Genomic DNA, 12,834 nt, shown 5'->3' on the forward strand with positions numbered 1-12,834 from the left:
TTGTCTTGCTGCTCCTGCATTAGTTCTAATTCATGAAGAGGTAAGAATAGTAAAGGGAAGTGAAGAAGAGCAAATGGGTTGCAGTCTCTATCATTTTCAAACTTTAGTTTTTTTGTTTCTCATTGCAACTTTCCTAGAAAGTAAAATTCAACAGTTGTTTCGTGGGCAAAAAGAAAACAAATGTGAGTCTGAACGTCATGAATGTGAAAGGAAGGAAGTAGTTTTCCACTGACACAATGACGTATTTTAAGTTAGCAAACTTCAGTGCAGCACCCTTGTGGACAAGGCTGGAGCAGAGGGGAAAAATGAGGCCAACATGACTAACAGAAAGTCAGGAACATGGCTGCTTCTTCCAGAAGCTCAAAGAAGCTCAAAGAAGACCAAGTCCTGGGTCAATTGACTGCCTTCAGCTTTGCAAGACCAGCTCCCTTATTTTTCTTTCATTTAATCCACATGTGATCAGTTTTGAGGAGAGGCGGAAGTTACACCCACCCGTTCACAAGAGACTGGCAACCAGAACCCCAGACAGTAACCCTGTCTGGCAGGATCGTGGAGATCAGTCTTGCTGAGCATCTGTCTAGGTGATAAATCCACTCGGGCAATGAGAAGAGTGCTTTGAGAAAACTAGAATTAAAAGGAAGAGAGATGATTCCAAAAGATGCTGATCTTAACCTGGATAATAGTAATCCTGATATTAAAAAGCAATAACTGAATTTTATTTCTTGCTACTAATGGACTAGCCAATTTCTAATTTCTTTAAAGTATTGGGGCTTCCCTGGCTGTCCAGTGGTTAAGACACCGTGCTTCCACTGCAGGAGGCACGTGTTGGAGCCCTGGTAGGGAAATAAGATCTCACCTGCTCCACGGTGCAGCCAAAAAATAGAAGAAACAATTTAACTCAATCCACTCAATAACCCTATTTGGATCACAGTCATTTATGCAACAGGAGAGAAATATAAATTTGGATGAATGAACCATTCCAAACGTACCAAAGATAGGACGGCAAAGCTTAGGGTCTTTATGATGATTTGTCTGAAAGAGCCCGTTAAATGAAGTGACGGGTGTACATGAACATGATATTTAGGAACCAACGAAATAAGCAGACGTAGGAAAGTGAGATGATGGAGGACCCTTATTTCACTTCAGATGCCAAAGTGTTATTGTCTGTGGTTTTGTAGGGCAACATGGCATGTAGTCTGAATCAACTGGACTGACTTGAAGTTCTAATCAAAAATTGACAAAATCCACTTAGGCAATGAAAAAAGTGCTTTGAGAAAACTAGCATTAAAAGGAAAGGAATCAGGGATTCCCGTGGTGGTGCTCTGGTTAAGAATCTACCTGCCAATGCAGGGTTCGAGGACACTAGTCGAGGGACTAGGACACGGGTTTGAGCCCTAGTCCGGGAAGATCCCACATGCTGCGGAGCAACTAAGCCCGTGTGCCTCACCTACTGAGCCTGCGCTCTAGAGCCCATGACCTGTAGCTGTTGCGTCCATGTGCCACAACTGCTGAAACCCACATACCTAGAGCCCGTGCTCTGCAACAAGAGAAGCCACCACAATGAGAAGCCCGAGTACCACAACAAAGGGTAGCCCCCACTCACCGCAAGTGGAGAAAGCCCGCCCTCAGCAATGAAGACCCAACACAGCCAATATTTAATTTAAAAAGTAGACAAAATCACTATTACGTAGTTAGAAGGCAATAGATTTGGACTTCCCTGGTTGGGCAGTGATTAAGAATCTGCCTGCCAGAAAGAGAAAAACAAATATTGTATATTAACACATATATGCGGAATATAGAAAAAGTGTACAAATCAGCCAGTTTGCAAGGCCAAATAGACATAGATGTTGAGAATAAACATATGGACACCAAGTGGGGAAAGTGGGTGGGGTGGGATGAATTGGAAGATTTAGATTGCCACATAAACATTACTAATACGAAAAAAAAATCAAATTATACACTTTAAATATATGCACTTTATTTTATGTCAATTGAATCTCAATAAAAGTTCTTAAAGGAAAAAAAAAATCTGCCTGCTAATGCAGGGGACACAGGTTCAGTCCCTGGTCCAGGAAGATTCCATCTGCCATGGAGCATCTAAGCCTGTGCACCACAACTACTGAGCCTGTTCCTCAGGGCCCGCATGCAACAACTACTGAGCCTGCATGCAACTACTGAAGCCTAGAGCCTGTGCTCCGCAACAAGGGAAGCCACCACAATGAGAAGCCCACACACTGCAGTGAAGAAACAATGCAGTCAAAAGTAAGTAAAATATTTTTAAAAAGAGGCTTAACTTTTGAGAGAGAGAGAGAGAGAGAGAGAAGGGAGTAGATTTTTCTGCCAATTGAAAAAAAGGAGGGAGGAGTTTCCTAGCCACCTAGTGGTTAGAATCTGGTGCTTTCACTGCCATGACCCGAATTCAATCTCCAGTCACACAAGCCACTTGATGCAAAGTCTAAGATTTTGTGAGTGATTTCTTCGATGAAATACAGTAAAATAACTTTATTAACCCTGCAAAAGATGGCCCTTGGAATCTATGTATTTTTAACTCTTTTCTTGTGAGTTCAAGAAAAGAGAAAAAGCACCTAACAATTTCTAGCCATATGAACTCTGACGTTTCTCCTTCAGGATGACAACTAAAAAGTCACTCCCCATCTGGTCCTGTAAGAATGAAGTCATTAGCCACAGCAGGCCCTGACCTCCAGCACCCCCGATAGGGGTTCAGGGTGGAGATCAGGAACGAGGCACTCTCTGCTCTGGGAAAACTTACACAATAGGCCTGCAGGTAGTTAGATAATTTCCTGAGAAAATTCTAGGAACCCAATTTTTTCGCAACTTCTCATACATAGAAAAGCTCTGAAATCCTTAATAGCGACGTCTGCTCCTCGTGAGCAGCAGCAGGCTTCTACCACATACCTCGATTGCAGGAACCCCCTTCACCAAAATCACGTGCACACTGACCTCCCCTTCCATCCTTGGAGCAGTTCCTCCGAGCTCACCAAGAGGCTGCCCTCGAGGTTATAGTCCTCAGTAAGTCCTCCCAAGAACCTCAGCTCCCAGCTCTCATGTCCTTTGATTTCAGTCGAGAAGGATCACTGATTTCCCAGGAGACCTCTTCAGGTCAGCCTGCTGTTCTCGTCTTCAATGAAGACACCTCCATTTCTCACCTCCAGTCGAGACTGGACATCCTGTTGTCTACGGATAGAGTCCAGTGCAGAATCTCTACTCTTTATTGTTCCAACGATTGGTTAAGATGTGGGTCCTGAAGAGGCCTTATGTATGACATTATGGAAGGGCATATGGGCTTCCTAGACAGAAGCAGTGGAGGTTTTTAATGGACTACTTAGCAGGGAGAGTCTGTCTTGAACACCAAAGTCACCCTCACAGCCTTGTATAGTTGTCTTTATTTCAATTTCTAACCTCAACCTATTAAACATCATAAAAGAATACTGTAGGATTGAAATAAAAATATTATTTAAAAAAATTATTTGTTAATGAAATGGTATTTTTAGCAGTATATAGAAATGGTTTTTGCTTATTTTTTAGACCCTAATCCTAAGGAAGGTGTCTAAACCTTTAAATGTACTGTAAATGCATTGAAATGTACCTACTCAGAGCATATTCGCCAACTGGAAAGAACAGAAAGATAATTCATCCATCAGTGTCCTCTTTCTAAATTGCCTAAATTAAATAAACAAATTTCCACAAAGATCTTTGTTGCTTTTAGAAACTGCGATCTTCATTGTGCACGTTACTGACATATGTCCTGCTGGAAAGGCTCTACCCCCATTGTTGCTAAGTATATTAAAATCCCTGCCTGTGTCCCTTCTATTGAAGCATGGTTTATTTTCTTCATTTTTCAAAGAGAGTAAGACATCATGATGGAATGTAAGAAATTCCGTGGGTTGCATTGTCCCCAGGAATCTCTTTCCCTGCTCTGTGATAACTTGCTGAGTCCTAAGGAAGAAACAAGTTTTCAGCTGGGCACTGGAGTAACCTTTGTCTCACCAAGACTCTGCAGGCTGCTCTGTTATCCGTGTCACCCATGCTGGGGACACTGCTAGCGGCCACGTCTTTCTGGGAGAACTCTGTGCTCTTGCATGCACCTCAGACTTTACTTCTCTGAACAGGAATGTTCTGGAGAAACACTTGCCTCAATGCAGCTCACCTGTGTTCTTCCATTTCCTGAGGACCTGCCACTGTTCCAGTGAATGCTTTCAACATCTCTGTTCTCCTTCCAAGCTCTCAAGCTGCTTCTGACTTTCAACTCATGTTTCCTGTGCTTTGGGCTTTTTGAGCAAACGAGAGTGGTAAACCAGGAGAGCCCCTTCCTAGAGCAATCAGCCTGTGGAAGCACCCAAATAGAGGCGCAGAGGAGCCCCTGGATTCTCCACCACTGTTCCTTGTTGGGCAGGGAGCTGTCTATTTACTGTGTTTTTCTGGGAGGCTGGACAGTCTGGAGCTGCAGTGCTCGGCAGGCAGAGAGCGTGGAGCCATATGAGATTTTCTGACAAGCCTAGAACTATCACTTGGCTTCTGCTTTCAGTAGGTGGCTTTGTAGTCTCAAGGGGAAATTGACAGCCAGAAACCCTAATGGGAAAGGAAACAGCTGTATGAATGGGCAGCACAGCTTAATGCAGAGTGAATGGGGAGAGTACACTGTGGATTTCTACACTGGGAGGAAGGAAGTGATTGGGATATTTGAGTCAAAGCATGAGATCCAGGAATGCAGAGAGGAAGGGGGAATTGTGTCATGTATCAGAATCAGCAGGTAGATATATGGTATAGTATATAGGGAGCATATTTTATACTATGTATTCATATATATAACTGTACCATATTTGCATATTACTATGTAATTATGTATATAATAATACATACAAGTGATGAGACACTTTTTCCCGGTTCAGTTTTTTAGGCTGTCAGTGTTTTGCAGTCAGGAACAGAGCGACAGGGAGGAGAATGCATTATTCCCATTGAGATCTATATGAAGAAATAAGAAAATAGGCACTGTTTAGCCCTCACTCAGTGGATGATACTCTGCTGAGTGTTCTTAAATGTTCTCGTGTCTTTGATACTCACAACAGCTCTAGGAATACTTTCACTTACTTTACCTTTGAGGAAAGTGAGGCTCAGGGAAGTTAAGTGATTCTCCAGGATCACACATATGTCCTGGCAGAATCTAGATTCAGTGCAGAATCCTAGCTCACATATAAATAATGGTTTAAGTTACATCCTGTGTAATTGTCAAACCCTTTGTTTCCTTCTTCAGTGCTTCCTGAAGCTGGCTGCCTCCCAGCTGCACTGGCTCCTCCAGCTCTGTGTCCTTGGCAGCCTCTCCTTCTCCTTCTCAGTCTTAAAAGTTGAAGGTCCTCATAAGCTTTAGGTCATCTTCTCATTCTGCGCTCTACTCATGAGTCATGACAGCCATTACTGTACCTTGATTTCCAAATATGCAGCGACAGAGTACAAATCAATATCTCCATGAGGTACACTGATGTAGATTCCAGATCCGCATCTGCATCCACCAATGGGAAATCTGTCTTTAGGTGTTTCTGGAGCACTTTATAGAGCACATCTGCCTTTCCCCTTCTTGAGAAGCCTCATTCCAGATTCTGAGGAGACAATCCCCTTTCCTCTCTCTCTCATTGTAACTGGAAACTTAATTGAAATAATTTTATCATGATGACTGTTTTTACATCTCTTTCTCATCCAAACTGAACTCTCCTAAAGAGGAAGTTTGGCATTTGCTCTTTTCACCTCTGTATGCTCAGAACTATCATATATCTGATAGAGAAATATGAAGGTTTAAAATATAACCTACTGAAAGAAAGAAATGAGGAGTAGAATTCATCATCCATTTTTCGGTATCCTTTTTGAATTTAAGCAATTTCTTTTTGTAAGAAGAAACAAATTCGGGAAGGGCGTTTGGGGGAGAATGGGTACATGTATATGTATGGCTGAGTCCCTTTGCTGTGCACTTGAAACTATCACAGCATTGGTAATCAGCTATACTCCAATATAAAGTTTAAAAAAGAAAAGAATAAACAAATGCAAGATGTCTTCTGGGGAAGAATTTCATAAGTTCAACAAGAAAATAATTTGGGAAAAGATAAAAGTAAGCATATTTTATTATATTTGAATACATTATAATGTTGAACATGATATTATATGAGCAAAACTATTTTTAATTCCATATATATTATGACCGAGATAAAGTAGAAGAATAGATAGATCACTACATTAGAGCCCTTTGCACGTTAACCACTGTTATTTTGGACTCCTGGTGAGATAATTCCTAAATCTCTACTTTATCTGAGCCTGATTCTGATACTTACTCTGTCTCTTCAAACTGTGTTTTTCACCTTTTAGTATGGTTAAGTTTCTGTTGAAAGTTGAGCATGATGTACGGGATAAAAGGAACTGAGATAAATTGGCATTAAGGTGAGGATTTACATTTATTTTGTTAGGAGGTTGGCTGTGTTTACTTCTAGTCCTGGACTCTGTTTCTGCCCTCTTTATTTTCCACATCAGCCAAGCTGGCTTCTTCTTCTGAGTTGGTCTTCTTGAAAATAGATTTGTTTGACAAGTGCCCACCACAGGAGAAAGGGCTACATCTTGTTACCATTGTATCATTAACACAGAGTTCATAACAGGCACTCCAAATAATTATTAACAAAGTATTCTTAGATTTTAAATCAGGCCTCCCATCAGACTCCTATTGACTTCGCATCAGAACCTTGTATGGAAGTGATTAATAGGCATCATTAGATGATTGAGTACATTTCTACCGAGGCCCTTGACTCCTCTGTCTCCTTCTCACAGTGAAGATGTGGGGCATAGGATGGAGATAAAATTAGGCTTCTTTCCTTTCCTGGTGTCAGAGTCTTTGTAATGTTATGTGTCCTTTTTCATTTTGTAATTTTCTAGGCAAGGGTTGTCTTCCGACTACCAAATTACTTTCTGGGTTTTTTTGGCAGTTTCTTTTTTTTCATTTTCTTTTTAAGAACTTGTATTGAGATACAGTTAACAGACAATAAACAGCTTATATTTAGAGCGTACAACTTCGTATCCCAATCTCCCAATTCATTCCCCCCCAACCCTCCCCACTTTCCCCACTTGGTGTCCATACGTTTGTTCTCTACATCTGTGTCTCTGTTTCTGCCTTGCAAACTGGTTGATTTGTATTATTTTTCTGTATTCCATATATATGTGTTAATATACGATATTTGTTTTTCTCTTTCTGACTCACTTCACTCTGTATGACACTCTGTAGGTCCATCCATGTCTCTAGAAATATCCCAGTTTCATTGCTTTTTACAGCTGAGTAATATTCCATTGTATATATGTACCACATCTTTTTTATCCATTCATCTGTTGATGGACATTTAGGTTGCTTCCATGTCCTGGCTATTGTAAATAGTGCTGCAATGAACATTGGAGTGATTTCCATTTTCTTGAATTTACCAACACTTGATTTATGACCCAAAATGTGATCTATCCTAGAGAATGTTCCATGTGCACTTGAGAAGAATGTGTAATCTGCTGTGTTTGGATGTAATGTCCTGTAGATATCTATTAAATCAAGCTGATTTATTGTGTCATTTAAAGCGTGTGTTTCCTTATTAATTTTCTGTGTGGATGATCTGTCCATTGGTGTAAGTGGGGTGTTAAAGTCCCTCACTCTTATTGTGTTACTGTCAATTTCCTCTTGCTTAGTTGTTAGCATTTGCCTTATGTATTGAGGTGCTCCTATATTGAGTGCACATATATTTATAATTGTTATCTCTTCTTCTTGGATTGATCGGTTGATCTTTATGTAATGTCCTTTCTTGTCTCTTGTAACATTTTTTATTTTAAAATCTATTTTATCTGATATGAGTATTGCTACTCCAGCTTTCTTTTGATTTCCATTTGCATGGAGTATCTTTTTCCATCCCCTCACTTTCCGTCTGTATGTGTCCCTAGGTCTGAAGTGGGTCTCTTGTAGGCAGCATATATATGGGTCTTGTTTTTGTTTCCATTCAGCCAGTCTGTGTCTTTTGGTTGGTGCATTGAGTCCCTTTACATTCAACGTAATTATCGATATCTATGTTCCTATTAGCATTTTCTTAATTGTTTTGTTTTTGTTTCTGTAGGTTGTTTTCTTCTCTTATGTTTCCCGCTTAGAGAAGTTCTTTTAGCATTTGTTGAAGGGCTAGTTTGGTGTCACTGAATTCACTAAGCTGTTGCTTGTCTGTAAAGCTTTTGATTTCTCCATTGAATCTGAATGAGATCCTTTCTGGGTAGAGTATTCTTGGTTGTAGGTTCTTCCCTTTCATCACTTGAAATATATCATGCCACTCCCTTCTGGCTTGCAGAGTTTCTGCTGAGAAATCAGCTGTTAAGCTTATGGGAGTTCCCTTGAATGTTATTTGTCGTTTTTCCCTTGTTGCTTTTAATAACATTTCTCTGTCTTTCATTTTTGTCAGTTTGACTACTATATGTCTTGGAGTATTTCTCCTTGGGTTTATCCTGCCTGGGACTCTCTGTGCTTCCTGAACTTGGGTAGTGATTTCCTTTCCCATGTTAGGGAAGTTTTCAACTATAATCTCTTCCAATATTTTCTCAGGTCCTTTCTCTCTCTCTTCTCCTTCTGGGACCCCTATAATGCGAATGTTGGTGCATTTAACATTGCCCCAGAGGTCTCTTAGGCTGTCTCCAGTTCTTTTCATTCTTTTTTCTTTATTCTTTTCCACATCAGTGATTTTCACCATTCTGTCTTCCAGCTCACTTATTCGCCCTTCTGCCTCAGTAAATCTGCTATTGGTTCCTTCTAGTGTATTTTTCATTTCAGTTCTTGTGTTGCATTACTCTATTTCTTTGCACTTTAATTCTTCTAGGTCTTTGGTAAACTTTTTGATCTTTGCATCAGTCTTTTTCCAAAGTCCTGGATCATCTTCACTATCATTATTCTGAATTCTTTTTCTGAAAGAGTGCCTATCTCCTCTTCATTTAGTTGTTTTTCTGGGGTTTTATCCTGTCCCTTCATCTGGTACAAAGTCCTCTGCTTTTTCATTTTCTCTATCTTTCTGGGGCTGTGGTTTTCAGTTCCACAGAACAAAATACTGCTGATACCGCTTGATACTGCTGTCTGCCCTCTTGTGGAGGCAGCTATCTAGGAGGCTCGTGCATTCTTCCTGATGGGAGGGATTGGTGGTGGGTAGGGCTAGGTGGGCAGAGCTCAGTAAGACTTTAATCCGATTTGGTGGGCAGAGCTCAGTGACACTTTAATCTGCTTGTTTGCCAATGGGTGGGGCTGTGTTCCCACCTTGTTGGTTGTTTGGCCAGAGGCTACCCAGCACTGGAGCTTATAGGCTCTTTGGTGGGGCTAATGGCAGACTCTGGGAGGGCTCATGCCAATGAGCACTTCCCAGAACCCCTGCTGCCAGTGCCCCTGTCTCCTCCATCAGCCACAGCTGCCCCCCACCTCTACAGGCAACCCCCCAACACCAGCAGGTAGGTCTGGTTCAGTCTCCTATGGGGTCACTACTTCTTTCCTCTGGGTCCTGGTGAGCACACTTTTTTGTGTGCCCTCCAGGAGTGGAGTCTCTGTTTCCCCCAGTCCTGTGGAGGTCCTGCAATCAAATCCTGCTGGCTTTCGAAGTCTGCTTCTCTGGGGATTCCTCCTCCCGTTGCTAGACTCCCAGGTTGGGAAGCCTGACGTGGGGCTCAGAACCCTGACTTTAGTGAATGGACTTCTGCAGTATAACTGTTCTCCAGTTTGTGAGTCACCCACCCAGCATTTATGGGATTTGATTTTAACGCGATTGTGCCCCTCCTACCGTCTAATTGTGGCTTCTCCTTTGTCTCTGGTTGTGGGTGTCTTTTTTGATGTGTTCCAGTGTCTTTCTGTCGATGATTGTTCAGTGGTTAGTTGTATTTCTGGTGCTCTTGCAAGAGGGAGTGAGCACATGTCCTCTTACTCTGCCATCTTTGTCCTCCTCCCTGTATCATCTTGAGGTTAGTAGCTTAATAGGGAAGTAAAAATGGAAACATCAAGGGCCCATAGTATGATTTTCCATAATGTTCGATACATCATTGATTGCCTTCTCCATTCAGCTTTCTTGGAAAGTGTCCTTGCATTTGACGCACTGAAGGAAAAGGAAAACAAATGCAAATCTGACTATGATGAGAGGGAAAGAAGTAAAGTGACTCGCCAGGTGAAGCAATGACAGTGGGAGTTCTCTTGTCACCCTTCTGGCTACTCCAGTATGGTTTCTGCTGATGAATTCCACCAGATCAGCTCTCACTAAGGTCAGTTCCGGCTGTTTCCCATGTAGTAGATGATTTCAATCTACAGAGCAGCTTACTGAAAATCAGTGTAATGTTCATCAAAATGATGAAGACATTTCCTTGTGAAGAATTACATAAGTCATGATTTAGTGTAAATAAAGTTTTAAACATGATTATGAGTTGTCAGTACATCAAATCCATGAAATCTCTTCAAAGACAAAAACATTTCAAAAAGGAAAACCATGAAGAGAATAGAATGTTCCACCTTCTACTCTAGGTCCCAGCCCTGAGTAGGACCTCCTTTCTCTCGTCCAGTTCAGATGGCAAATATCTCAAACCTACTTCCTATATATATTGTGATGACCTTCTCTTATTCATCCTTCCGCCTTCTCTTCACCTTCTGTTGATTAATTCTAGCAAAGAAGATCTCCCTTAGGTGGCCAATGCCATCTCTTTTCCCAATGTACTACGTTTCCATGAACGCATTCCGTCTTCTAAGCAATTTTACTCTTTTAGACAAGTTCTTCTCACCATTCTGTCTCGTCCTGTAAGCATATGGCCATTCCATCTCTACTTCCTTTGTGGTGTTCCCTCCCTTTTCAGGGTAATGTCATAGGACTCAATTTTAAGTCCTTTTATCATCCTATACTCTCTTCCCATTTGATCAGTTCTTCAGTTCATGGACTTGCTTTACACTTCATGGAGTTGCTTGTAAATTGCCATCTCCAGTACCCAATAGACATTTGCACTGAAATGTCTGCTAGTTAACTATAGGTAATATCTACTACTTTTTTTTTTTTGTATTCTAACATGGCTTGATCTACCTTCTAATGTGGGAATTCCATTTTTCTCCCTTCTCATTGGAGCATGCAACCTAACTGATATTCATTTCTACTACAAAATTGGGACTGTTTAAAAAATAATTGATAACTTAATTATGAATTAACTGATTATTGTTTTTAGGTTCCTGTCCTTAAAAAAAAAAGCACCAAAGTTGTGGAAAGGAAGATTGGATTAATTATGTTCACATCTCTGTCCTGAGGGCAGCACACAGCCTATCTAGAGGAAGTCTTTTTTTACTTCTAATGTGAAAATCATAATGATCATCAAGTAATTGTAACACACATTTTTAATCATTTTTCAAATTCAGGCTTGGGGTTTCTTTTTTAAAGAAAAAATAGAATTGGGTGTATTGGGTTGACACCTATACACTAATATGTATAAAATAGATAACTAATAACAAAATTCTCATTGGAAAAATAATCCAATAAAAAAATCAAAGGAAGTTTTTAATAGAAGAATTTAATGAATGAAGAAAAATCATGAACTGACTAAATACAAAGTACTTTTTTCTCTTAACCACAATGTATACATGCACATAGTATTGTATGAACCAAAATAATTTATATCTTTATAAATAGTTAAATAAATATTAAAATAGATAAATATTTAAGTAAATAAGTAAGTAGATAGATCAGCATGGGCATCTGTGAGGGACTAGTGCCTGTCGAGTAGAACATCATCTTGCTTAATATTCATGAAAACATTTGAGACATTGATTCAATTCAGGGCATGATGACAGCAGAAATGAGTCTTTGACATGGCGGCACAGGTGGAAGGGTGGTCTTGTTAGTCAGAGAGAATCCTTTCCATGTTGAAGCAGGTGTGTGTCATTCCTTCCTCCTGAGTCTTTCTTGCAAGCTTGTTAATGAAGAGAAGGATCTCATGATTTCCACTCTGACAATTTCCCAGGCACAGTTGCTGTATTTCTTCTCTTGCAGGTAGAGGTGGATTCCCTGGAAGTACTTCTTCAAGGCCAGCATAGGGTCCACCATCCCCAGGGCAGATTCTTCCTCTCCCATCATCTGCCCCAAGCAGGCATCCAGGTCCTCCAGCTGCTGATGGAGTCCAGTGCGGAGTCTGTCCAGGAGGGTGGTGTCCCAGGCAGCAGAGGAGTGCTCTGTGTGGAAGAGGTTGAAGATCTGCTGGAGCATCTCATGCAGGACAAAGGTGGCCTGGGCCTTCTGGAAATGGGTGCCATCCACCATCTCCTGGGGGAAACCGAAGTCTTTTATGTCCTTCAGACAGAAGCGAGGGGAGGTTCTCCTCATTTGGCCCAGAAGCATGAAGTTCTTCCTGGTAACCAGCACATGGTTCTGAGACAGGTCACAGCCCAGAGATCCGCCAGGGCCATAGCTGAACACCACCAGGGCGGCCAGTAGAGAGAGCATGAAGGCCATGGGGCAAACGAGGCTGCTGCTGGCCTGGCTGCGACGGGTGTCTGGGGAACTGTAGGGGTAAGTTCTCTGAGGACATCTTTCTAAGCCAGGCCATTAAATAGGCAACCCAGTAATTTTCATTTTCTTAACATTTCTATATACTTTTTACTTTCTTTTTTGGTTTTCATTTATGTATTCTCAATGTGGTCAAAGAAAATGTCATCAATCCAAACTATTAATTTTCACTTTTCACAGTAACTACAGATGTGCCCATCCTGATACATATTTATTAATCAAATAAGAAAGGTTTTTGTCTTTTTTTTTTTTTTTTTACCATGCC

General features: G+C 41.0%; 1 protein-coding gene across 1 annotated transcript; it reads right to left on the reverse strand.

Annotated features, from left to right (window-relative positions):
* Window positions 1-11,945: 11,945 nt before the first annotated feature.
* Window positions 11,946-12,589, reverse strand: LOC130846149 (interferon omega-1-like). Its single transcript, XM_057724197.1, has one exon. It carries the CDS (start codon window positions 12,513-12,515, stop codon window positions 11,946-11,948), a length of 570 nt encoding a protein of 189 aa, XP_057580180.1. The 5' UTR covers window positions 12,516-12,589.
* Window positions 12,590-12,834: the final 245 nt, after the last annotated feature.

Source organism: Hippopotamus amphibius, chromosome 2, assembly GCF_030028045.1.
Source record: "Hippopotamus amphibius kiboko isolate mHipAmp2 chromosome 2, mHipAmp2.hap2, whole genome shotgun sequence".
NCBI classification, from domain to species: domain Eukaryota; kingdom Metazoa; phylum Chordata; class Mammalia; order Artiodactyla; family Hippopotamidae; genus Hippopotamus; species Hippopotamus amphibius.

Bases quoted from the DNA above. Each gene is read 5' to 3' on its own strand.
- LOC130846149 (XM_057724197.1), bottom strand. From the start codon at position 12,515: ATGGCCTTCATGCTCTCTCTACTGGCCGCCCTGGTGGTGTTCAGCTAT.